Raw genomic sequence first — 25,917 nt, 5'->3', positions numbered from 1 at the left:
TTTATTCTCTTTACAAAATTTGGACAAAAAATACCATCTTAATTTGTTTTATATTAAACAAATATTCAAATCCATAAAAAAGTATTTTAGAATAAAAGATTTTTTAAATTTGATTAAATATCAATTTTCATTGCTAAACGTCAAGTCTGATTACCTACAAACAATTTATAAACTTTCAGTCTGGCTGCTGCCTATTAATGATATTTCTTTATTGTTAACTACTTTTCAAAAGCTCTGTCCCTTTCTTTTACATATACATAAAAAAGGAAATTGATTTACACTATCTGAGTCACTCTAAGGTAAAAAATAAGTACATAGTCTTCATAGTATCCTCCGTAAAATCGTAAGGCGATACAACGCCCTAGATACCTTAATACAACGATGTTTAAAAACATCGATGTTTACTGCTCGATGTTAAGGTGAAAAAAACATCGATGTTTTGTCTTACGATACCCATCCCTAGTAGGAATGGTTTTAGCTTTTTATAGTGTACAGTAGTAGTCCCCAGGCAATAGAGTACATTTCAACCCTTGACGTGAAATTTTCTTAATTTTGACAAAACTGCCATACGCTAAATAAAAATAATAGTGTTCAGTAACTTACAGGTTATAAAGAAATTCCTGAGTTTTTGAAATTGCTTTAAACACAGTTTTTAAGACTAAATTATTTTATCATTTTTTCGCTAGGACACCCCCCCCCCCCAGACAAGTGGAAATTGCATACCGAAACCGACATTGTTAGAAAACAGGTTTAAATAATTACCAAATTCAAAATTAACCTGTCTCTAGCGAATTTCAACAGTAGTAACAAGGATTATAACTAAAATTATTCTATTCATATACTTTTCCATGCAATTTTAACATATAACTAAATACATGACAAAATGACATTCATTTTGTACATGACAAAATGTATATAAAAATTATAGTCGAATGGTTTACCTTTTCTCTAGAAATAAGGGGATCTAGGGATCGGACACTATATTATAATGAGATTCTCTTCAAACTGTCAGCATTCCTAATATACCTTAACACAATGTATCCATTCAACCAATTATGACATTTTGATGTGACTTACTATAGAAATCGGCATATATTATTATATTTTACAGTAATTATACACTTCATTAAATATATGATTAGTTTTTTTTTTTACATCAATCCCAATATTCGATGAGTGAACAAAAAACAACAGATCTTCGAATTTGAAACTATTTTCCTAGACAACCTCAAGCAATGACATGTCTATTTTTAAAGCAGAATTGGCTGGCTACAGTTTTGCATTGTCCGTTTCAGTCAGTCCAGTTGGCGCTTCCACTTCCACACCTCACAATCACAATATCCGACTGTCTGCAGTCGAATGTATAGGTATACTTTTCAGACTTTCCAATGCGTAGTAGCACAGTTGTTTCCAGGTCGAGGTTCTCTCCCAATAGAGGCCGTCAACCCCGGCTTGTTGTTGTAAACACGTCGAGCCTACTTCAAATTTAGAAAATAAATCGATTTGCTTGAAAAGTCGCTACCGTACTACTAACTGCGGGCTTATAATCTGCAGATGAAAAAACAATTACAAAAAAAACCATACCTAGTGAATAATAATTGTAATAAACACATCATGTCTATATGTAAATGAAATAATATTACTTATGATTAACCTAGTAATAATAATACTATTGACTAGTATTTATAAAGACCTTACATTAATACTTTTCAAAAAGGTGCTGTACTTAAGTACCGTACCCCTCACTTTGTATACTTTTCAATTTATTTTATTCTATTTTTTTAGTTTTCGATACGGTAAGTAAATATAATTTATAAAATCCCTTGGAGCCGAAAAATGTGTGTGTCTACATACAGTTGGAATTCTTAGTTCCACAAACTCAGATGTTCTCTCGAAAATAGAAAAAATTAGAAACTATTCTCTTTAATAGACAAATCTGATATTTTGATGTCCACGCCATGCTGAAGGCTGTCTTTGGTGTACCCTATTCCAAGGCAATTTTTGCATTTCCCTGTTTTTGAAAATTTGCGTAGTGATAAAAGACTATACGTAAGTGCAATAGAATTTTTAAAAATCGAACAACTAGAACCTACTTCTGATCAAGATTGCATTACACAAATTGATAAGTAGTAGGCCTATTCATTATGCACAATTCATCAGTATTCAAACTACTTTGAACTGATATTATCAGGCCTCATTATTTATTAACCTGAGTTTCATATTTGACACAATTTTTAATAACAAGCCTACTTGCAAGAACCAATGAGCGAGTAGGCTAAGGAACAAATAATGTTCCTTCCACACCTCTCTCCTGACCCCAATCAAATAGGTACTATAAAAAAATGTTACCATGCAAAACCAGAATATTAATAAATTATGCATGTGAAAAACAGAGTAAGGTTTAATTTGTTGTGATTATTAACAGTGCACACACATGTAATTTACCGTTGTATTTATAATTTTATTCGCAGTAACGCTATAATCTATATTTGAAACTTGCCAGACAGGTAACAGGTATGTCAAGAATTGAAAACACTTGACCTTACATTTTATTAACTCGATGAATATAGACTTGTCTGGTACCAAAAATTATCTCATCATAGCCCATATTACTTTCCTTGTATAGAATATTGATAGATATGTTGAACATCGTATGAACATGATTTATCAGCAAAGTTTGATAAGTATGGTAAAATGGCAATTGTTTTGTAAAAAATGTTTGAAAGCAAAAACTTTTATTTGATTGAGATAGCTGTAGTCGTACCATATGCTGCATATTTTTTATAATAATAATTAATCAAAGTAAGGAAGTGTAAAACCTGTACACTTTTCAGTAATTCATTATGTTACGGTAGGCTACTCCACTGAATACAGTACAAGTTGGTCTCCCTACATATTATTTTGTTATATTAGCTACTCCCATTAGTTATTTATGGTTAAAGAACTAAAATTTGGTTCAAAACATTCGAAAAACTATACTGAGGTGATTGATAACATTCAATAAAAATGTTGGGAAATAGACATTTGAATTTCTACTTTTAGATTATTTTGTACTGTATTTTCAAAAAACAAGTACGGTACGAGCAATATAATTCATTATTACCGTAAGCATACTGTTCATTGTTGATTAACTTCTATGCAAAACAAATGGAATCAGTACCGTTAGTTACTGTACATAAAATCAGTCTACACGTGTCATTCACAAGCATAAAATAATTTTGATTGAATTTTTTTTCTGAGTCAGCTCAAATAATATTCATGCTTTTAGCGTTATGAGAAGGTCATTCATTTATGAGAGTCATTTGTTTGCGTCTGAGCAGACTCTTCCAGCAGTGAAAATTAATAAATTGTCAGAAAGCAAAAAGATTTCCCACTTTGATTTATTAATATGTCATAAATAATAATGTCTAGTACCATACAGTTATCAAGGTTGAATCATATCTTACCTTCCAATAAAATAATTTCACTGGATCATCAGTAACCATCAGTTCAAGTTTAGTTCCCATATACTCTTATAACAATATTAAATCTGAACAGATAGATTTTGATAGTGTCAAACAGTGACTAATAATAAAAGTAATAGTGAAGGATTGCTATTTCCAATTGGTGTTATTTTCATTGGGTTATTTTGATAAACTTATTTATTTGAAAAATAAAATAGGCCTATAAGTTTCTATATTTTTTCGAATTTATTCTAATGAATAAGAAAAAATCCTAATAAAATAACCATGATCCTACTATATCAGAATCTAGAATGAATGTATATGTTTTCAGTTACAATAATAATTGGTAGAAATATACTTAATGAAACAACAAAGAAGTTTTGATAACAAATTCATATTTCATTCTTTTTGGTTGAGTTGATCTTTCTCCCGGAACTATTGAACCGGACTTCTATTAATAGCTCCTCGTATTTCCCAAGTCAATATTTTAACAAATAATATTGATAGCAGAGAAGTCTATTTTTAGATTCATTCCTATTCACTGCTACATTATAGAATTGATCTTGTTCAAATTGCCCTTTAGCCAAAAATGGAATCTATAGTACCGTACCGTATTAGAATATTTGTCTTTCCAATTAGGATGACAACTATAATAATTTGCAAACTATAAATAGACTTCTATCGCTGATAGAGTAGATAATAGTGCTTGCAGACGTATTTGTAAATCTACTAATAGGATTGAAAAAGAAATCAACTTGCTATTCCAAATAGTCTACAACTCTACAGCATAATATACGAGACTAGAGGCACATTATAGGCCTAGTCGTTGCTGGGATGCTGGGTTCATCACATCATTTGGTGTTCCCAGATTCCGAGCGTCATCTTATACAAGTGAGCAAAACTTGTTTTCTAAAACAAGTTTGTAGATTTTGAATATATGACGTCAATTCAAGAGATAATCAAATAAAAATAAACTTAATTTAGCATTATCTTGATGTATGGTCCATACATTTCCCAATTAAGAAGAAAGAGGCTTCTACCACAATCTTGTTTATGCGTGATAAACTCTTGACATTATGTATTGTTTGAATTTTTAATGTAGCCTACAGTATCATCTGAATAAAAATATTTTTTTAATAGCCTATTTAATAATAAGGTTTCATATAACTTTCAAACTTTAATATTTTCAAAAAACTATATTTTACTGATAGGTTAATTCCAGTGTAGGAAATTATGAATATTTTGTTGTAAAAGATTTATAGTAATCATTGAGTTCCTAATATATCTTCTCTCAAATTGTTTTCATAAAATATATTTTTAAGAAAACTTCATCAAATGAATCACTAAGGCTCCTCTCACTTGCGCGACTCAGGTCGAGAAGAGACTGCAAATCTAGTCTCTTCTCGACGCAGCATGTGTTTACAAATGGTGGCACTCAGGCCAGTCGATTCTAGTCTCCGCGACGTCACCATTTGAAAACACATGCTGCGTCGAAAAGAGACTAGAGTTGCAGTCTCTTCTCGACTTGAGTCGCGTAAGTGTGAGTTGAGCCTAAGTCTTCATCACTAATGGGAAACGGTTATTCACAAATAATATGGAAATGGTTATTTACACCTTGAGAGCTAGTTGAGTGAGTTAGCTCTCTCTCTCTCTTACAATATTGAACGACTTATACTCATAAAACGTCTATTTCTCCTCCAGCTATAGTTGCTCGATTGGATAAAGAGAGTACCATGGCTATTTTTTATCAAAATAATAGAGAGAATGAGACTGATAAAATAATCAGTGAAAGTGTTTGTTGATCGACTTCGTCATGAGTGACTGAATAAGACATCATATAGAATGATCTAGATCTTCATTGAATTTTGACATTGATCAGTGACTCAATAACAACATTATCAAAACTTCACAGTTATAAGTAGTCTCTGTCATAATAGTGTCTATAAAGCCTCTAAAAACTCTTATCAGCAATAAAGTCATTCTTAGTCACAATAAATCTGTGTAATAAATTACTAATTTTACAGTAACTAGAAATTATGAATGACTGTTGTGAGCGTGAGTTTACAAGAGTTAATGCAGAATACTTTTTATCAAAAATAATTTTTGACTTCCGAGAATTTGTGATTTTGCTTCAACAATAAGAATCCAAAGTACGAAGTATCAAAGGTTATCGCTATAATCGCCTCAAACGTTCAACTCGAGCACACTTTCAGAAAATTAGATTTATTAATTCAAGGCAATTATTACATAAGGCATTTACTGATTTAGCCTTTGTTCGATTTTCCTTAGCGATTTATCAAGAAATGATGGAAGGATGGTTAAGTGAGTTCAGAGTTCAGAATTAGCAGAATATTTCCATAAATGTATAACAAATTATGATATTCTATTGAAAAAGAGTTTACTCCTGATGAACATTAGTGTAGTTGTCAAATGAACAAGTATTAGCCTATATCGTAATCAGATAAATTCATTCGATGGACTGTGTCCAAATGTGTGAGAAGGGTTAAGGGACATAACTAATACATAAGATATAATATTCTTGCCAGCCAATATGGATGAAAAGTGCAAATCATTAAATGAACAATTTCCCGCACCGTATAGCTTCCTGAAGATTTAAAGTACCTCTTAAGGTACCTTTTCTCATAACTAAACCGAAAATATCCCAAATTTCTAGTGAAGAGTTCTTGGAATTATTCGAAATTTTTATCAAACAGGAAGTGAAAGTTATGGAGCTTTTAAATCTTTATTTATTACTCAAAACCAATGTTTCTGAAGATGTTTTAATACTCAAAGACCACCATCTCAAGATAAGAGCATTACACAACTACTTGAGGAATAACTCCACTTGAATTATAAATAAAAAACCAAATATGCACATAAAAAGAGAGTAGACAAGAGAAGTATCAATCTTAAAAAAGATCACGCCATTTTATTTTTATTTTTGCTTGATTTTTACGCAAGAATAACTTTCATTACCTATCACTTAGATACATAACCGCTTCTGTAATCAACTGTATGAGTGTGTGTATCCTGTATTCTTTCTCGATTATATTATTTTACTTAGGATAATTTGATGTTGGTTATCCATTGCTTTTTCACTTCCTAATATAAGTTTTTATAATAAAAAGAAGTTTTTGTGAAAAAATTATCTCTCACGTTTTATAAAGGCGACATGTTCTGTTCTTTTATAGCTCATTTTTTTAATTCAGCCTCTGATCTTGACAATATGCTATTTCGATCAAAATATGTCGCCACTTTAAAACGTGACTGTTAATTCTTTCTTATTAAGAAGTATTTTTTATTATTTCTTGAGCCAATTATTTACAAGTCTGTGCCTTGATTCTTGTTAAATCAGTTCTTTCTTCTTTCAAAGTTGATAAGCAGTGAACAAAACCAACGAGTTGTGCTCAATTCTTTCATTTGCAATCGATTATCTCGCGATAGAGTAGCACAGAAAAGTGATAACTAGTTTCAGCAGAATAATGAGCGACTTTCAATCTGTTTATTTTCGTCGGCAAATGGTTTCAAGCGCCAGAGAATCGATGTTTTCTATCAGTTGAGTGAGTGCAGAAACAGTGACTTTGCTGCTGGACAAGAAGCCAAAAATAGATCTGAACTTTCAACTACTTCACTAAAACAATAGACTGTTTAAGCCTAACTGTTAATTCATAAGTTGGGCGAGAAGACTGTTGATAAGTGGAATTACTTTAACCCAATGCTTAATTTATTTTGAAGCATTATTTTTTAGGATCATATAAGTACCTAGCCTACGGTATACCCTAACTTATTCTTATCTTTTAAAAGTCGGTCTTTTACTTATAACCTAGCAAAGAAAGAACAGTTTTACTTCTTCTGTAGTTTAAGAGCTTTACACTGGAGTCGAATTTGTTTGTTGTGGTAGTTGGTCGAATGAGGAGAGATCTTCAATCGCAAATTAGGCACACATCATCTGACCATTTCTCAGAGTTGTCAGCGGCTATCTAGTATTGAATTTGACAACAGTACATATCGTTTGAAAATCTTGGGAGTTTTAGTCGTCCAATTCGACTTATTTTGAGCACGAATTGCTGCAGAAAACTTACGAATTTGGAGAAAACAGGTCTTATCTGTCAAATTTGGAAAGTTAGAAAGAAGACCCAGGCACAATATTGTCATGGCACCTATGCCGCTCGTGCGTTCTCACCTGAGGAACAAGGACGATTCTGACGAAGAAAGAGACATCAACTACTCGTGGACAACTGCTCCTCATCAACCAGGTACCTAATTCAAAGTTTTGATATTTAGCTAGACCTACATCAGGTTAATTTATTTTAATTAAATTGATTGCAAAACAATGCTCGTATTTGGTGGCATGGTAAAGACAAATATGAGGAGTTGAAAATTACTACCTATGAATTCAATGAATATAAATTTTTTGAATTACTTGCCATGAATCCCAAAATATTTTGATATGTATGAACGCTATCAGCGATGGTGCCAAGTAAATAGTAGTACAGGATGTCATGAATCCTGAGTTTGGGGAATTGAGGGAGGAGTCCTTTTTTTGCAGATCCAGCACCTTCACAACATGAGTTTTTATTATTGTATGTGACAGAAGTTTTTTTTATACTACCTATCTGGAGACCCCAGTCATTGGCAACGACTTCAAGTACGGTATTCAAGTAAGTTAGTATTCCTGAACCTAGCCTATATGATGCCCTGTTGAATGAAACCACTAAATTTTTAATAAATAAGGCATAGTTAATGGTTGCATCCTTTATTGCAGTATTTGCTTCTGAAGACTAACTTTTTTTTGAAATTGAAACTCAAGTTGCCTCTCTTCATTTTCCCCATAAATTAATTGAAAAAATGTGTAATGTTATAGAGAGTTGTAATAGGTATTATCATAATTATTATATTGCTGATTCATTATACTGCGAAAAATTGTATCTATTAGATCAGATAGCTCATAGGCCTACTGAATCATAAAACCATAATTCATCATTCTTGTCCAGATATGGCTTTATTTTATATGATAGCCCCTATTGGATCTTCAAAGTATTTTATATTTTTTACGTATGACGTAATCATGGCGTGCCTTTAACTCATCAAGGTCATTGCCTCTTTGGTGATCTTATTTATATAGCATTTCATACAATGAGACAGACTCGCCTCTTATCCATGCTACACGGAGTTTCTAAACTATATACTAAAAAGATAAAATAATCCTATTTTTTGTAATAATGTGTTGAGTTCATAGAACCAAACTATTAGAGCTATTTTAAAATAGAATTCAACTAAAAGTATCTTCCATCTGTGAGATACAACTATGAAACATTTCAATAGGTCCAGGCTTTATATTTATAAGTTAGCTCAACCATAATCTTATACTAATACCGTAGAAAATAAGATGGATGAAGTGGTGAAAGTTGGCCTACTATACAGCTTTAGATAGGTTTCGAACCACCGGGAAGCGGTTTTTACTCATATAAATGAAATTTAGAGGAGTCAGCTCTACAAAAGTTACCACCTTTCCATAGGGTGAATATGAGAATAATTCCGTAGGCCTATGAGAATAATTTCAACATTTTTAAATGAAAAGTTATTTTAGAATTCGAAACAATAACAGCCATTGTGAGCGTTATATTGGACCAATTAACATGCGGTTTCGTAACAGAAGAAATTTTACGGTAAGGTTCTAAAGAATGAACGGACTCTATTTGTATTTTAATAATATATGTGGACAAGCATCGAAAATGAACTTGAGTGAGTGTATAATCGAATGATTTATTTGATCTTTGATTACTTGGAAAATTTTGGACAGGTAGGAGGTGACGGATATGAGCTCCTACTAGTCTAGGCCTATGTTATCTCTACCAGAAATGCAGCTATAATGGGGGAGTTTTGCAGTGCCTACGATACCAACTAGCAAATCACCATTGCTAGTCAAGTCAATTAAACTAGATAAATGATTCCCTTCCACTCCTCATTCCCTGTCTTGTTTGTCAGATAATCTGGGTTGATGTCATTATGAATTTAAATACTGTGTCCATGAAATCATTACCATGTTTTGGTGAAAGCCTCATTGACACAAGTGAAAGAATGTAAAGGTGATTCTAGTTCAATTTTAATAGGTTATTGTTCATTGAATTGTAGACTATTGCACCGCCTCAAAGGTGCCAAATCAAATCAATAATTTGAACAAGAACAATACATTTTAATAAGAAAAGCATATAACCTAAACCTAGATGAAATTATAGATCAATTATTTTTGCTAAATCAACAAAAAGACCTTTTTCTTAATAGGCTTTGCGATCTACCCTAGCAATAATCTAATTCTATTTATATAACATGTATAAAAATGTATAATAATCTAATACGCATTAGAAAAATAAATCATTTTGTTATTGTAACAGTGATCCAATTGAAGCTGTTGGTTCTTAGAGCCTCAAATGATCAGCCTCTTATTACTCTTGGTTTTATTGAACTGTCCACGTTCTTTATAACGACTCATTCCCAGTTGAAAATCTGATATCGCCGTCCTACATATCTGATTTACAGCTCCACGAGGAAAGAAACTTAAATTCTACGTATAGATAGATTCTAGGAACTAGAGGAAAACTAAATTTAGAAGTGTGAGCTCCTACTAGTCTTTGGGTAGTCCGGTCTCACAAGATATCAAACTATTTATGGTTAAACTGAATAACAAATTCAGAGCTTATAATAAAATACTCAACTCAAAATACTAAATTCTTGTACTGTGTCTATTTATTGTATAGTTTTGAAAGAGTATAAGGATTAACAAATATTTGGATGAGAAAACTGCAAATCAGAATATGGCTGAGTACTACTTATTTGGATATTCTGATTTATTAATTCCATGAGTTTGAGTAATTCACATTTTATTCCAATTCCTAACCTCATATTTCTGAGATTGAGTATGTGTGGAGATGTTCACGGTGTTACTCCAAAAGTAGTAATTTATCCAAATAAAAAATGAATTTATTGTATACTGCTAATACATAAGTATGAGATATTTTCAAACTTGAGAAAAGCATTTCTTTAGTTGAAGCTAGTAATATTTACAGTATTTGAAAACGTTGAAAGAGTTTCTGAGAGTTTGAGTTTAAAATGTATCACCGCCTTGTCTTGATCTGCATGAAAAATGCTGTCTAGTTGCTCAATTTTCTGCCCAAGGTTATATGAAGACCTTGATGCTTATAAACGTTGAACATCTTCCGTGTTTTGCAATGTTTATCGCGTTTAGCTAATTCACATCTATTAAGGTTTGCAACACATAATTCAAAGATTATTTCAAAATAAATTGATTTTCTTGTTTTAATGTAAGTTACTGAAAGTTCATTATCATCAACGCCCATTTATACAATGTCATGCAAGAAAATTGGCTTACACAGTACTAACTTTCAATTCAATGAATGCAACTGGCATCTTAGGTTCAAGAATATCGATAATCACCATTATATTGATTATCGTATTAAATTTACCACACATTTCATATGTTTCAATTTTGAACAGTTCATGATGGAATGGATATTTTTTTCAGTTGTTAGAAGATTTTCTCCACTTGTTGTGGCTCTGGTTGGTTTACCAGCAAGAGGAAAAACCGTTCTTGCCCATAAGCTACAGAGATTCCTCTCATGGAAGGGACATTCAGTTAGAGGTATGTTCATTTTAGTACTAATCGAAACTGAAATTTAGGATTTAAAATATCATTGATTTCTTATCTTTCAATGTTAAATGTGCAATTTTATTTATTCCAATGAGTGGAAAGAATGACAAGAAGGCTGAAAAATGAATTAACATCTAAATTTGTCCTCAATTCCACTGACAGGACAATGTAAGTCAATGTTACAAGTGAAGCAATTATTAATGGCAGTTGACTCATTTTCACGACGATGTCAGTTCTGTCTTTATAAAGTTGGAGTCAGTGCCAACTTCAACCACTATTAATAGAAAGAATTGGTTCATCTGAATACGAATATGTGAACTATTTTTATGAAGTACACCTTCCAGTTGAAAAATTGAGAAAACTACTTTCACACGATGTGCTTCAATTTTAGCATGAAAACTACTGATTAGTCATGGTAACTTAACTACTGGTTAAGTTGTATGAAGAATTTGTTTAAAAAATTTATTTTTAAATAATTTTTAAACAAGTTATCTATACACGATAATATTGTACATTATTGCGAAACCATGGAATGTGAATATTAAAATCAATAATAATAACATTTATTTGTAAGAAATACCCATAATTATTCTTTAATACCTTGATTATTGACAAATTTATTTTTATTTTCAGTGTTCAGCGTTAGTAATTATAGAAGAAAACATATTGAGCTGTACAACAGCCATGACCTTTTCAGAGCTGACAATAAAGAAGCCTATGAAATCAGAAAGCAAAGTGCTAGTGAAGCCATGGAGGATACATCTGATTGGCTCAAATCACATGGAGACATTGCTGTGAGTAAATTATTCTATTCTAATTCACCAACATATTTCAAGATACCCACTCTTACTGTAATTTGCACTTTTTCATCTATTAAAATGAAATAAAACTATGTTATCTATTCTCAGAAAATTTTAGTTTGAATGAATTAAGTTGAGTGAAGATGGAATAATTTTTTCAGTAAAAACCCATAATGGCCGTATTCATAAACAATTAAACAAATTAAACTTAACTAAGAGCTGAGCACGACTCAGTTGCCTTTCAACCAAATACTAGAATCATACAAATTGGTAGCTTGACATAAAAATAGTGCTATGTTTATTTTGTTTCAAAAATCATTCATAAATACGGGCTCAATTCAAGTTTTCTATTTTTTTTTAAATTGAAATATTGATAACTATAAATTTCGATAAAAGTATGAATGCAATTTCAGTTGTTATCAATATCTCCGTAAACAGAGGTAGTTTACGGAGGTAGTGATCAATGTCCCTAGAATGTATTCCAGGTATATTGGTTGGTATGTTACTTTTTATCAAACAGCTTGTGAGCATAAAATTTAATGCTACCCAGAGTCTAGAGCTAGTGAATTGCCACTTGCCAGTCAAGTTTTTAGACCAATCACTGTGAACAATGTCGTTCTCTATCAAGCTAGCCTTTTTTTCTGACATATAGAAATATTTTTCATTTGTATGCTTTGCCAATTATTCTTGTTTATTATTGAATCAAATAATCACAGAACAAAAAATGATATGATCAATTGTTCAGAGTAGACAATAGAGAAGCCTGTGAATTGAAAAATAATTTTGTCAAGTCAATCGATTTATTTAGCAAAGTAAGATGCATTATGATTCATAAATGAGTTTACTTTAATTATCTATAAGAAAAAGAAGTGAGTGAACAATGGTAGACTTCTCTATCAGAATAAATCATTATTCTAAAGTAATTGTAATTAGTATAGAAGAACAATATTAAAACTGATCTAGCGCAAACAGAAGTCGTTTTTATTAAAGAATATTTTGTATTAAAAAATCTTTGTACCAGAACTGTATGCATTGAAACTTCCATTTTGTTCATTTACTGTGATTCACAATCACAAATCATTCACTGAAGAAGATCCTTGTACCAGATCTGCATTAAAACTTCGAGAAACTTGAACAATCCTTACTCAGTCCTCAGTCAGTCCTTCCTACAACGCAACGCCATCATGTTAATTTTAATTGTTGTTCGAATTGGAATAGAAATAGCTTTGAGCATAAGCCTGTTCTTCCTTAACATTAGCTCATGCCTTGAAAAGTGAAAAAGGATCATAAATTTTCGATGTGTCCATATTTAATGATGAACTGACAGACTTACAGACAATACTGCTAGAATATAAATACTTTAACTTTCCACAGTAAGAACATAACCTACTTTTTCGGACATGTTATTCTTCGTCGAAATTTGGGAACAGAATAGTTTTGGGCGATGCCTGGTGTTCTTTCCCAATCATATTCATGTTTTGTAATTGTATCAACAAATAAATAAATATTATTAAAAATCTTGTAATTCTCTACTTTTCCAGATTCTTGATGGAACCAATGTCACGGAGGAAGCGCGCTCCCGTGTGAATGATTATTTCGTCAAAAAGCATGGATTCAGAATCATGTTCGTTGAATGCATTTGTGATGACGAATACATTATTAGTCAAAACATCAAGGTGAGCCAATGTTTCAAATTCAACTCCCACTTGAATCAATCAAACAATCTTATTTACTTGAGAATCGAACAAAATCTATCAACTATTGATTATGAACAAGATTAGATTCATTTATGCTAGCTATTTATTAACAGCAATATCCCAAATTCATTCCATGCTAGCTATTGGATATCTGCAATATATCATTATTTATTCCATCTCAATAAAGACTCACTCGTAATTTGTTTTGTGGGATGTCTTTTTTATGTAACTTACCGTTTATCAATTACTAATTATGTAACCTACTGCTAATGTAAATGTACATCTTCACTGCATTCTTATATTCTCCTTAATAAGTATTTATTTAACTGGCCGTTTTAACGACCATGTTATATTTTCATAACTATTAGTGAAAATTTTTTTGACACTTTCAAAAATCATTAAAAAAATAATATAATTAGAGTGCCAAATTTCAGATTTTTTCCACTAATACAAAAAAAGTATGACCGAAAGGGTTAATAAGTATTTACTTAACTGTACTTGAATGATTTTTCAAATATCTGCGATGTTTTGTTTTGACTCCGATGAGATATTATCCTGATTAATCAGAATACAATAGAAGTATTATTTAAATTTCAGGATATCCTACAGTTCAGTAAGGACTATCAAGAAATGAGCAGTGAAAAAGCTTTGGATGATCTTCTACGTAAAATTGAGCATTACATGGATGTATATGAGACTATCAACAAGAAAACAGAAGCTCAGTACTCTTACATCAAATTTTTCAATGCAGGTAAATATTGCAACAATATGAAATCATACTAATTCATTTAGAAGTGTTGTACTTGGACGTCTCTCTTATATAGATTTATATTTCTCTTAGCATTTTCATCATAGGATTAAAGCGAAAAAATAATTCTCATGTTTGAAGACTTGTACAGGTGATTAGTTCTATCCAATGTACCTACAATAGGCTACATTGTATTCTAGTCACACTGGTTCTATCTACAGTTACTATATTTAAGTAACTGTAGCTCTGTCATTGTATCAAGTTATCAGTAACTATTATAATGTAATTTTAAAGATTTCAAGGATTATGTATTGCAGCTCTGAACTAATAATTTCAGAGAATCTTATTATACATTTATCGCAATTTTTTCGTGACTATTTAAAATATTTAAATATATTATGTATTATGAAAAGTGTATTAATAGATGTTGAAATTTGTTAAAGTTTTCCAATCAATTCTGCTTAATTGATTTTTCATTAGAAAGTGACGATTGAAATGGAAAATTGAATTCTGTTTTAATTGCAGGGGAGAATGTTTCAATGAATAAAATCAATGGTCCAGGAATCGGCGAAATTCTGACATTTATATCAAACTTCAGACCCCAATCAAAGACATTCTATTTCTCAAGGGTGAGTTTCTGTCAATATATTATTTATATGTATGATTATTTTATTTTAGAACAACGAATAATCCCTATATAATATTAACTTTATTTGACGTTTGTCAAACTAAGAATATTCATTGTTATTTCACAAAAACTTTGTTCAATTTTGATGCTAAGATAAGACTTCTTAATCTGTGACGTTGCTATTAATATGTCTTCAAAAAATCTGTTCCATGTTGAGATAATTGTCCTTTAATAGAGTTTAATTTTGTTACTTACTGTAGCATTTGCCGGCTAACACAAAAATGAATCGGAGACGATCATCAACTTTAGAATAGTATGCAGATAGAAATGCTCCATAGTGATCAACGCACTGACTATTTATTTGTTTATACAATTACAAATCATATGAATATGATCAGTATTTATCACTTATTATCAGTGCGGAATCACTCATTTATTATTATTTTATTGTAGAAGAGATTGTTATGTCTTACCTGATGGTACCCTAATTTGTTTTAATTTGTATCGCTCATAAATCATGAAATAGAATAATTAATAGGTTATTATTCATAGATCTTTTTGATAGTGATACTGAACTGTCATCAACTATTAACTATTTTATGGAAAGTTATCTGAATAACCAATTCTTGATTTATCATTTTTCTACGAGAGCTAAATAGCTAAGTTGTATATTCTATGTGGAAATAATTAGCCTATAGCCCTATTTTTCCGAGTTTTTAATTTTGATTATTCTATAGTGTTCCAATTCGATTTTAATACATTTGTGATACATTATTCACTCATTTTATTCTTATGTCTATGCCTATGCTCCATTAATCCTTGTTCAGTTTCTCATCTTCTATTCTAATCACAAGTTCAAATGGAGATTAACAATTGCTTTGCAAGATTTAAGCAAATTTATGTAAAGCGAACATCCACTTCATAGTTGATTATGATATCAAACAAAACTAAAGTTTAAAATACATACGATACAAAAATGTACAGCATTTTATTCATGGATGGTTTGTTGTTTGCTTTACATTTAGCATGGAGAGAGCGAGAACAATGTGCTGGGTAAAATAGGAGGCGATGCTGATTTGTCGCCGAGAGGCAAAATGTATGCCAGTGCTCTGGCTAAGCACATGAATGATGCTTGCATCGCCAACCTCAGAGTGTGGACCAGTCACAAAGTGAGAACCATTCAGACTGCACAGCACATCGTTGCTCCAAAAGAGCACCTTGCTGCTCTTGATGAACTTGATGCTGTAAGTAGGCCTACCATCTCAAAGCATATAATTATAATTTTAATTTATCAATTCATTCAGCCGTCACTTTCTTTTGGTATATAACGAGCGTTGTATAACATTGATACAATATTGAGGTATAATCCTTTTTTTAGTATTGTCCATTGTCCCAATTTTGGTTCGAGTTGATTCATGATAAGAAGTTCAAGTAAATTTTCAATAACACTATTCCTTTTTCTCTTGTTTGGCACATATTTTGAACATGGAAATTCGGAATTTTTTAGACTTTTTTTGTTTCATATCTCTAGTGAAGTACCTGTAGATCATGCTCAACTTATCAGACTGACTTGATTCTGAAGCAATTCTTCTTATCCTAACCGCGTTGTTATATATTGTCAACAAATCAATTTAATAAATATCAGAAAAAATCCTCGTTATATTTTGCCTCTGAAGATGCAGCTTTCCTGTTCTGCTTATTTATCAATTTCAAAAACAAGGAAGGACTTATTATTCTTGCATTTAAACTTTATTTTTATCAATAGTTTTTGAATAAAAAATGTTTTACAAATAGCTTATAACATTAAAATAATCTCATTTTACCGCGTATAGGGAAACTCAATGCTAATTTAGCATTTTTTTTCGCGGCATATGCTGTCTCTTTATTCGCTCCGAGTTCTGTAGTTAGGTTACGACCGTACAAATTTCAAGTATTGGATTACAGTTTCTGTTGTTTCATGTTGATATTATGATAAAATTGTAGAATAATTTTAGTATATTGTTACACAACGAAAAACATTGGATTAACTGTCCAAATTTCGCCTTTTTTCAGGGAGTTTGTGAGGGCTTAACTTATGAAGAAATGCAGGAGAAATATCCACAGGAGTTCGCATGGAGGGATCAGGATAAACTGCGCTACCGCTACCCCTGGGGTGAATCTTACATTGACATAATGAATCGCTTGGAGCAAGTGATTATGGAACTTGAACGAGATGAAAATCTCCTCGTTATTAGTCATCAGGCTGTTCTGCGCTGTATTCTTGGATATTTCCTCGACAAAGACTTGGGTGAGTAAGCTTGCTCGCTTGGTTAAATAGAATGAAATGATCAAAGATAAAAGTTGAAAATAATTCCAAGTAAAAGCTTAATATCCAAATAAAAGTTAATATTCAAATAAAAGTTGAAATTCAAATAAATACCTAATTATCCATGTATTCCTCTAGATATTTTAAAAGTTTGTCCACTTTTCCAACGGTTATTTAAATTAGCCTAATATATTTTTATTGATTCTATTCTTTCTTCATTCATCTTTATGAGTCTTATTAAAATTGTGAAATTAATATTAGAATTCCATTATTGAAATTGCTGATTTAGAATATTTGATAAAATATCATATTTAGAATATAATACAGATTTAGAAAAAAATAAAATCATAGGATTTTAGGATAGAATAAAATGAGAAATTTAGCCATTTTCGTCCATTTCGTAGGCCATTTCTTAGGTCTAATAACCTCATTTATTAGGCCAAATAACCTCATTACATACACATCTACCGATGCCAGGCATTATCTTAACATTGTATCGATACCAGGCATTTTGTGTCAGACAGTTTAATTCAATTTGTTGGGCCATTCATGTAGTTGATGTGGATAGAGTTTGGACATTAAAATTGTATGAAAGATGCATTTTTTGGTATATGGTACCTAGGCTATTTATTTCTTGTGTTGGTGGATGTGAAACCAGTTTTATTAAACTTGATCGGGCACAAATTTATGTTGGCTAATATGTTGTATGGTATTGGAGACTATGCTGGAAAACTGCAATAGGTTTTCATTTTTTAATAGCTGTGCAGTTAAAGATCTTGTCACATATAGACATGGATTAGAGCCGAAATCGGTTGAAGACTAGGTATTGTAGAAAAATGAAATAAGTAGATGCGATCATGAAGAACAAGCTTGAATCTCACTATTCATTTCTATCTGACCAAGAAAATTATTTTTTCAGACGAATTGCCTTACATCAATGTTCCGCTCCACACGATTATCAAACTGACAACGGAAGGATATAAATGTCGTTTGGAATTCATCAAACTGAATGTCGAATGTGTCGATACGTACAGAAAACAGCCCAAGGTAAATATTTTAATCAATTAATTACTGCAAATACTATATTTGAAAACCTGATGTGGAAATATGACATTCAATTCGCACATTCCAGTGTCATTTTGAATAGAAACTCTCCTATATACTTTTTCTCATTTAAGATGAGTATTTATGATTCAAGGTGCAATATCTCAAAACGTCTCTCAATATCTCTTACTTACGTAAAATTGTTGGTGTATTTGATAAAGATTTTCCAGTTTCACGCATGAACAGACTAATATGAATAATATGAACTGTTAGAGAAGCCTTCTTTTCGAAAAAGCCTTCTCGGATTGGTCTTCGTGAAATTAATCAGATTAAAATTCAACTGGCTTTAGTGTAACCGGGCCTAGAAGCAAATAATATTAATTTGTTTTATGGATACTATTGCAAACATTCTTCAACTAACGTATCAACATTAGCACCTAATTAGATAAAATCTCTCGTGGTGTTTGGTCTTTGGATTACAAAGCCATTCAAAATGTTGAATAGCTATTAATTTCCTAATTTACTTATAGGTATTTGAACAAAATTTCATATTATTTGTATTCTTAATTATTATATTCATTTAATATATTTTTCTTCAAACCGTACACACAAGTAGTCTATTCTACAAAGAAATTTAACACTAGAAAAAATACATGTAAAATTTATTACGAATAACATTTTATATAAAAGTTATTATAAATATCCTGTGTATGCTTGAATAGTCTATTTTATATTTTATGTTGCTAATTCTATGTATCTGAATGCATTGTATGATAATAACTGTCAATATAGTATGTATCACAAATTAATAATAATTATTAATTACCGTAATAATAATTATTATATTATGTTTTTGAATTTACAGACAATTTCTACCTCTCGAACTACAGAAGAGGCTCTCAAAACTGTGCCTTTTCATCTTGAAGAGCTCAACGATCTTTGGAAAATGATGAAAGAGCCTCCTCAGACATCGGACTTGATCAAACAATAATCAAATTATGTTGATCATTTCCTTCAAATCTGAATCGATGGAACGGAAACCTGAAGTTATTTTTATGCTTAGTTATATTTCACTATAATGTATGATCAGGGAGCTTATAACTGCAGTTATTCTATTATATTATGTTAAATGATCAACTATTTTGATAACCTCTATCTTTATTTACGTACTTTTGGAAAGTAGAAAACTAGTTAAAATATTTTGTTTGACATTTTGCTTCTCTCTTTAATTTGTTCCGGTATAAGGGTAGCGAGAATTCATATCAGCTTCATAAAAAATTATAATCATGTACTGACATACTTTCTAATAGGTTATTAAATAATATTATTGAATGATTGTTTCTAATCTACATCATGGTTGATCAATTTTATTTAATATGGTCTAAGCTGCTAGATATTGTTGAAGTAGATATTATTCTCTTCCTGAGTAGAAAAGTCAATCACATGAGCAATTTTACTGCCTTTAATTAAATTACATATTAACTAGTTTTATTTAACATTTACCTATCTTATTAATCCTGTGCCTGGTCGCATTTGAAACTATTTACGGTATTAATTGGATCGGAAACAAAAGATAATTTACTCTTTTGATATTGGGATCTTTAAAAATATTAGTTCATTGTAATTGAAGTCCATAATGCTGTATGAATTGGAATCGGTTGTCTTTTTCGTGTGTTTTATCCCATGTCTTGAAATGATGACTTGGCAAAACTTTTATTTATACACAAATTCTTAATAAAGCTGGGTTTTCGTTTGTGCGTAAATGCAGTCGTCGACCACGACAGGGAGGAAATCTCAGATTGGGTGGATTTCAATTTGTCTACATAACCTGAAAGATTATGTTCAATTATGTTTTAATGGGGCAGGTTGAGCTTATACTTTTAAATGGCAATATGTCGATATTATTAAAAAATGTTAAATTCTTTAATAATAGAGGCAAATAATGAAAGTTATTTGATCAGCTGTTTTAGCACACTTTGAAATTTGGACAATATGAATGTCAACAATGCTTGCCGTCGTCGACTGCGGAAATTTACGCACAAACGAAAATGCACCTTAAAATGTCTGTCTATTAGTGTTTTATGAGTAAATTTGAATAGTTACAAATAGTTTATTATTTTTTATATATTCTTTATTTTCTATAGTTATTATTGTACTGTACTGAGCTTTACTTCCATGTTGAACCTTATTTTTAACAGGACAAGTTGGTTGTTTATGCCTTTTAATAATGTGGGATGCTATTTGAAAGACTGACAAAGCTGTTCACTACTGCAAGCTTATCTGCTGGAGACTGGAACCTCTTCAATTGCCAAAAAAATTCAATAACTCTCCAATAAGTATAATTTCTTTTAGATACCGCAGTTCACATTCATAGTTGATTTTAAGGAAAATGACTACATTTTCTATAAAAGTTTCAGAATGAAGACTTATTCACTTGTTTATTAACTGATTGTAATTGTTCCACAAAATTAATGAATCTTTTATAAATGTTATTACTTTCGTGATTCTAGTTTATTTATATTTTGTAATCCAAAAACATGATAGGAACAAATTCTAATCGATCTTGATATAGGCTATAGAACTAAGTGCTTTTTTGGAACAATATATAGGTTTCGGTGCTCAATGCTCTGGGGGTCATTGGGATATTCAGACGAGGGGTCCGCTCCCTGGCAAAATGTTCAAAATTAGCCTCGAAAAAGTGTTTTAAAGCTAATGGCTCACGAAAAGTTAAAAAGTAATGTTGTTGTTTTTTTTTATTTTGTCCTTAGAGGTAACGAACGGCACAAAAACAGCACTGGCTATTATAATTTTGTATCAAGTCCAGAAACGCTTCCATTTTCTGAACGAAGTGGCTCCAAGTCTCAAGGAACATTAATTGGGGGTTTTGCATTTTAGTCATGTTTAAAGCCTGCTATTGAACAAAACAATATCTGTGATAACCGTCTGAAGATTAAATTTATTATTATCAATATTATTATGTCCATCTGTCAGCTTTAGATGGTTTGTTATCAAGCCCACATTTATTATTATTTTGATTGGCATTGAAGGTATTTCGTAAAATATTGGTATTTTAGTTTGTGTTATTTCTTAGAAAGTTCGTTTTTGAACAGTATTTTTGTATATTAAGAACTAAAACTTTATATAGAATAAAAGTATTTAAAAAAATAATAGATCTACTTTTTCAAATAACAATTCCCATCCATATAGTATTTTTGGCACGGTACGTACCGTAGTTGAACATCATTCAACAAGCATAGAAGTGGTAGCAGACAACAGTGCAACGGTCAGTGGCGGCTCCAGGGGAAAGGGGGGGGGTGTTATAGGGGCCATGGCCCTTCCCCACAGCTCAGAAAATTTTTAAAATCTATACTTGATTCTACCAAAATAGGTTCGTGCTTTTAAAAAAATATTCTTGATTAAATATCAGAAAATAAAATTCATAGAATATTTGTAGAATCAGAACGTATTTCTTCATGATAATATTATAGCCTAAATAGTCGTGTCATTACTTACGTATTTCACTACGTTATTGACTCGGGACAAAAATCATAACCAATTGAATTTTCGAGCAATGATTCAGGATTATTCTCAACAAGTGGGTCTTCAGTGCACCTTACTCGTAATCATGCTCCATAAAGAGAACCCCAAAAACTAAGAGATTATGTATGGTAGTTATTCCAGTTGACCAAAATTTCAGACAAATCAAAAAATCTAATTTGGGTGGTCCCGGGGGGGAGGGTGAGAAAGCAAACGGTGTAACGTGGGGGCTCTTCGGTTTCAGGCTATGTACTATTGCATACTGTCAGGCTGCAATTTTATAGACCCTGTCCAAATTGTAAATTGTCAACAGGATGTAATCGGGCTGAAATAATTATGCAAATTATTGATTTACTGTACTCACGTTTATATGAACTCACTGTTTAGACAATTTGTATTGTATTTCATTTATCTAGCATATGATTCTCTGTCACTATTGTCCATTCAGTACATTATTTCTTGAAAGTTGCCTGGTTGTTGTTTACAAATTGATTTATTGGTTAGGAGTCAGCGCGACAATTATTAACGATCGCTCTTATCAGTCAGCTGATAGTATCGTTGCAATAAAAAGCTGTATTTGAAATTTTGTTATCACTGTACTGTATTTTTTCTTTCCTTGCCCTATTACCATAGGTAAGGAAAGTATTGCTTTCCGAAAAAATTAGGTACCCCAATTTCCAAATTCCTATATGTTTCAAGGTCCCCTGAGTCCAAAAAAGTGGTTTTTGGGCATTGGTCTGTATGTGTGTGTGTGTGTAGGTTTATACTATAGAAAATCACTACAATTTGAAATAATGAAAAATACAAACAGTTTCAATAAACATTGGCAACTAAAATCGAACAACAGAAACAACAATTTCATGTTACTTGGTGACATTCTTCATCTGATTCGGGGGCGCATTACTATCCCCGTTTAGATAGCAATACGTCACAAAACCAAATAAGATCAGTCATAAAATAACCAATCAATTTCAACATGAAATTACTCAAGAAAGAAAAAAACCCGTTGAACCCAAATTTCGTCGATAGTAACCCATATAACCCATTTCATAATCATTTTGAATCCCCACTTTTTATTGACATTCTCGAATGAACCTTTGTTTCACTACACTGCACTTTCGTGGTTTGTACGTTGCTTATCGTCGGGGTTACAGTACCTTGTTTTTGGCGGTGAGCTTTTACCGGTTGAATTTGGCTTGACGGCGACGTCCTCTTACGTCCCTAGACCTGTCGTCTGAACGGGTGTCTTGAAGCGGTTTTACATAAAGTTGCGGAACCAAAGGGGTGGTAGTACAAGAAGTTGGTTTGGGGACACACATGAACCGCTTAGCGGTTATTTGAAGAAACAATTATTCGTACATGATGAAGAAACACAATTAAACCTTTCAGGACATGGCACTACTAGTAAATTTAAACATTAATAAAAATAAAACTAGCTCCTACATTAACTACTGAAATAAACTTATAAACCTGCCCAAAAGGGGAAACATAGTGACTACATCTTTACTCTCGTAGTGCTCCTAGCAAAGTGTCCTCCGAAACGTAATCTGGTCTCTCGACTGAGGAATCCCCACTACTGTATTTAGAAACAGGTCTCCTATTGGGCGAATGGAATCAATTTGACCAATCGTCGCGTGGCTTCTACAGCCTTTGGACCAAATAGTAACTGCAAAATCGGTAGTTTGTTATAATTTCAATGCTTGCTGTTTTCCAACTTATCGCATTTTATGTCGCGACAAGAAGGCTAAGTTTTAGAGATAATTCCATAATCTACATTCCTCGACGACTCGGAGCCACAATTTTTAAATATCTATCATGGGAAACTCGAAGTCATGGCCGTTCATAATAGAGAGAGAAAATAATTTATTTCGCTAACTCACTTACAATAATGGCTCTAGTCTATTGCGTATTAAATTTACTATTATAACTGGGAAAAAGGCCTGAATTAAGAGAGTGCCCGGCACACTCCCCTTCCTTCCGGTGTGAAACACGCAAAAAGAAATCTAATCAGGATATGTTACCATAGAGGCATTCTGTATGATTTGGAGAGTCGAATTTCTGGATTGATAGTAGGATCCAATTTGAAGCGGGCCCTCTTCAAAAGAAATCTCTTTAATCATTCCGAAATTCAGCAAAATGTATAACTAATTGAGATTTGTGGCAAGAGTCTTTAAAACTGTGGCAAGAGTCAGGACAAAACAATATGGACGTGTCCACCTTTTAAGTAGACACTAAAGACGGACCGATTATAATAATCTTGAATACTTCAATCACTTTATTGAGTCCCTGGTTATTTTCTTGGCAAACTCTAACAAGGGAAAACGTTTAAAAGACATCATAGTTTTAATTGGTTCTATGTTACTCTGCTGTTGTAAAATATGAAGTACATTTGATCATAATAGTAAAGGATGAAACTTTTTCACTCAGCTGAATGTATTGAAATCTAACTATCATTACTATAGAGTTGAGAGTGCAATATATTTATAACAATATAAAGCAATTCAGTAGGCAATACTATTCTACATAGACTACGATTCAAAGATAATAATGGTTGAAACTGCAACGCTAGCGAGTCATCGGAGAGCAATGACACACGCTTGATGTACATTCCGTAGCTATGAAACTTTTCTATCCATTATTGTATTCCAGCCGGAAATCTCTACCACTGAATTATATTAGTGAACTAAAATGGATTCAGTTGAACTGAATAAACCTAAGATAAGATTATAATTGTATTAATCACGGAAGGTAAACTAATAAAGAATAGGGATATCAACAAAATAAGATGAAATATAAAGCGAATAGAATATAAAATATGAGGCCTTAGACATTATCCTTATTATTTTATGAATTGGAATATATATTATCTATATGTACTAACTCCTAACTATGTGAATGTATAATTCTTAACTATGAATGGATGAGTATTAAGCTATTGAAAATGGGTATAGTATAGAATATTATGATAAATCGTCTTATGCTAAATAACTTATTATTATTATTATTAGAGACATCATTTACATACATAGTATTATGGCTGTTGATGACTTCAAAAATTGATCATCACCCGATTTACCAAACAATCAATTATCTACTACCGTGGGAAAACTGTGCAATTATTTCATTTACCGCGAGTATGCAGCCGATCAATGAAATAAAATTAAACCTAATTCACCTACCTAATATATTTAATATTACGAAGTTAATAACATAATTTAATGACTAATCTAGTTGCGCAAGTTATTTACATTCCGGAATTTCTTCTATATACATTATATTGTCACGTAACAAAATCTTTGACTAAACCCTTCATGAACCCGTAATGAATCCTTCTAACAAATACGGTAAATATCTTTATCATAACTCCTTTTTCTCTTTTCTCCTTCTCATTCATTGGGAATCATCTCGTTGAGTGTATAGAGACAAGGCTATAGAGTGGCGCCATACTCACAAAACTTATCCAATTATAACTCACGACAAAAAATCTTGTCTTCAATAGACTGATCTGTTTCCTATTTTTTTCTGATCTGTTTCATATATTTTTCAACATGACTCAAGCGTGATTTTGCATTCTACAATCATGAGAAAAACACTTTTCATTATAATATTCTAGTAGGAAACCTCTACCACAGAACGCTAGTCAAAACAAAACAATGAGTGCTAGGTTTTAATCGACAATTATTTTATACTTCGCTTGTCACTAGAGTATTGTAATTTTCTCACTGCCTACAACTTCAACTGGATAAATTGACTCGACAGCGATCATGGTTATTTATCTCAAACTCAAAGTACGTGACATTTTCTCTAAACACTGGAAGAATAATTGTCAGGCATGATTTAATAATAAGAAATTCAACTGGAACAACTATCTTAGCATTGGACTGCTACTGCTTGACTTCTGATTATCAACATTATGAAATTTACCAATACATTAACACATTAATAGACTACTAATACACTATTACTGATTCTCAAGTTCACTGACATTTCCAACCTTACTGGAGCCTCACATATTATTTCTCAACAATAACTTCATATCCAACTAG

The 25,917-nt window shown here is 31.7% G+C and overlaps 1 protein-coding gene across 1 annotated transcript; it reads left to right on the top strand.

Moving 5' to 3' along the window:
• The first annotated feature begins 6,775 nt into the window (after positions 1–6,775).
• Positions 6,776–21,502, top strand: LOC111049294 (6-phosphofructo-2-kinase/fructose-2,6-bisphosphatase). The gene is made up of 10 exons (XM_022335333.2): positions 6,776–7,699; positions 10,987–11,103; positions 11,746–11,906; positions 13,454–13,588; positions 14,207–14,360; positions 14,883–14,986; positions 16,011–16,229; positions 17,038–17,272; positions 18,210–18,337; positions 19,200–21,502. The coding sequence occupies exons 1-10, from the start codon at positions 7,597–7,599 to the stop codon at positions 19,323–19,325; spliced, it is 1,482 nt and encodes a 493-aa protein (XP_022191025.1). The 5' UTR covers positions 6,776–7,596; the 3' UTR covers positions 19,326–21,502.
• The last annotated feature ends 4,415 nt before the right edge of the window (positions 21,503–25,917 follow it).

The sequence above is a fragment of the Nilaparvata lugens genome, chromosome 1, assembly GCF_014356525.2.
Source record: "Nilaparvata lugens isolate BPH chromosome 1, ASM1435652v1, whole genome shotgun sequence".
NCBI lineage: Eukaryota > Metazoa > Arthropoda > Insecta > Hemiptera > Delphacidae > Nilaparvata > Nilaparvata lugens.
This window is presented reverse-complemented; position numbering and strand designations above follow the sequence as displayed.

Coding starts and splice junctions, on each gene's coding strand:
- LOC111049294 (XM_022335333.2), top strand. CDS start 7,597: ATGGCACCTATGCCGCTCGTGCGTTCTCACCTGAGGAACAAGGACGAT. Junction 11,104..11,745: donor GAAGGGACATTCAGTTAGAG/GTATGTTCATTT, acceptor TTTTATTTTCAG/TGTTCAGCGTTAGTAATTAT. Junction 16,230..17,037: donor CTCTTGATGAACTTGATGCT/GTAAGTAGGCCT, acceptor GCCTTTTTTCAG/GGAGTTTGTGAGGGCTTAAC.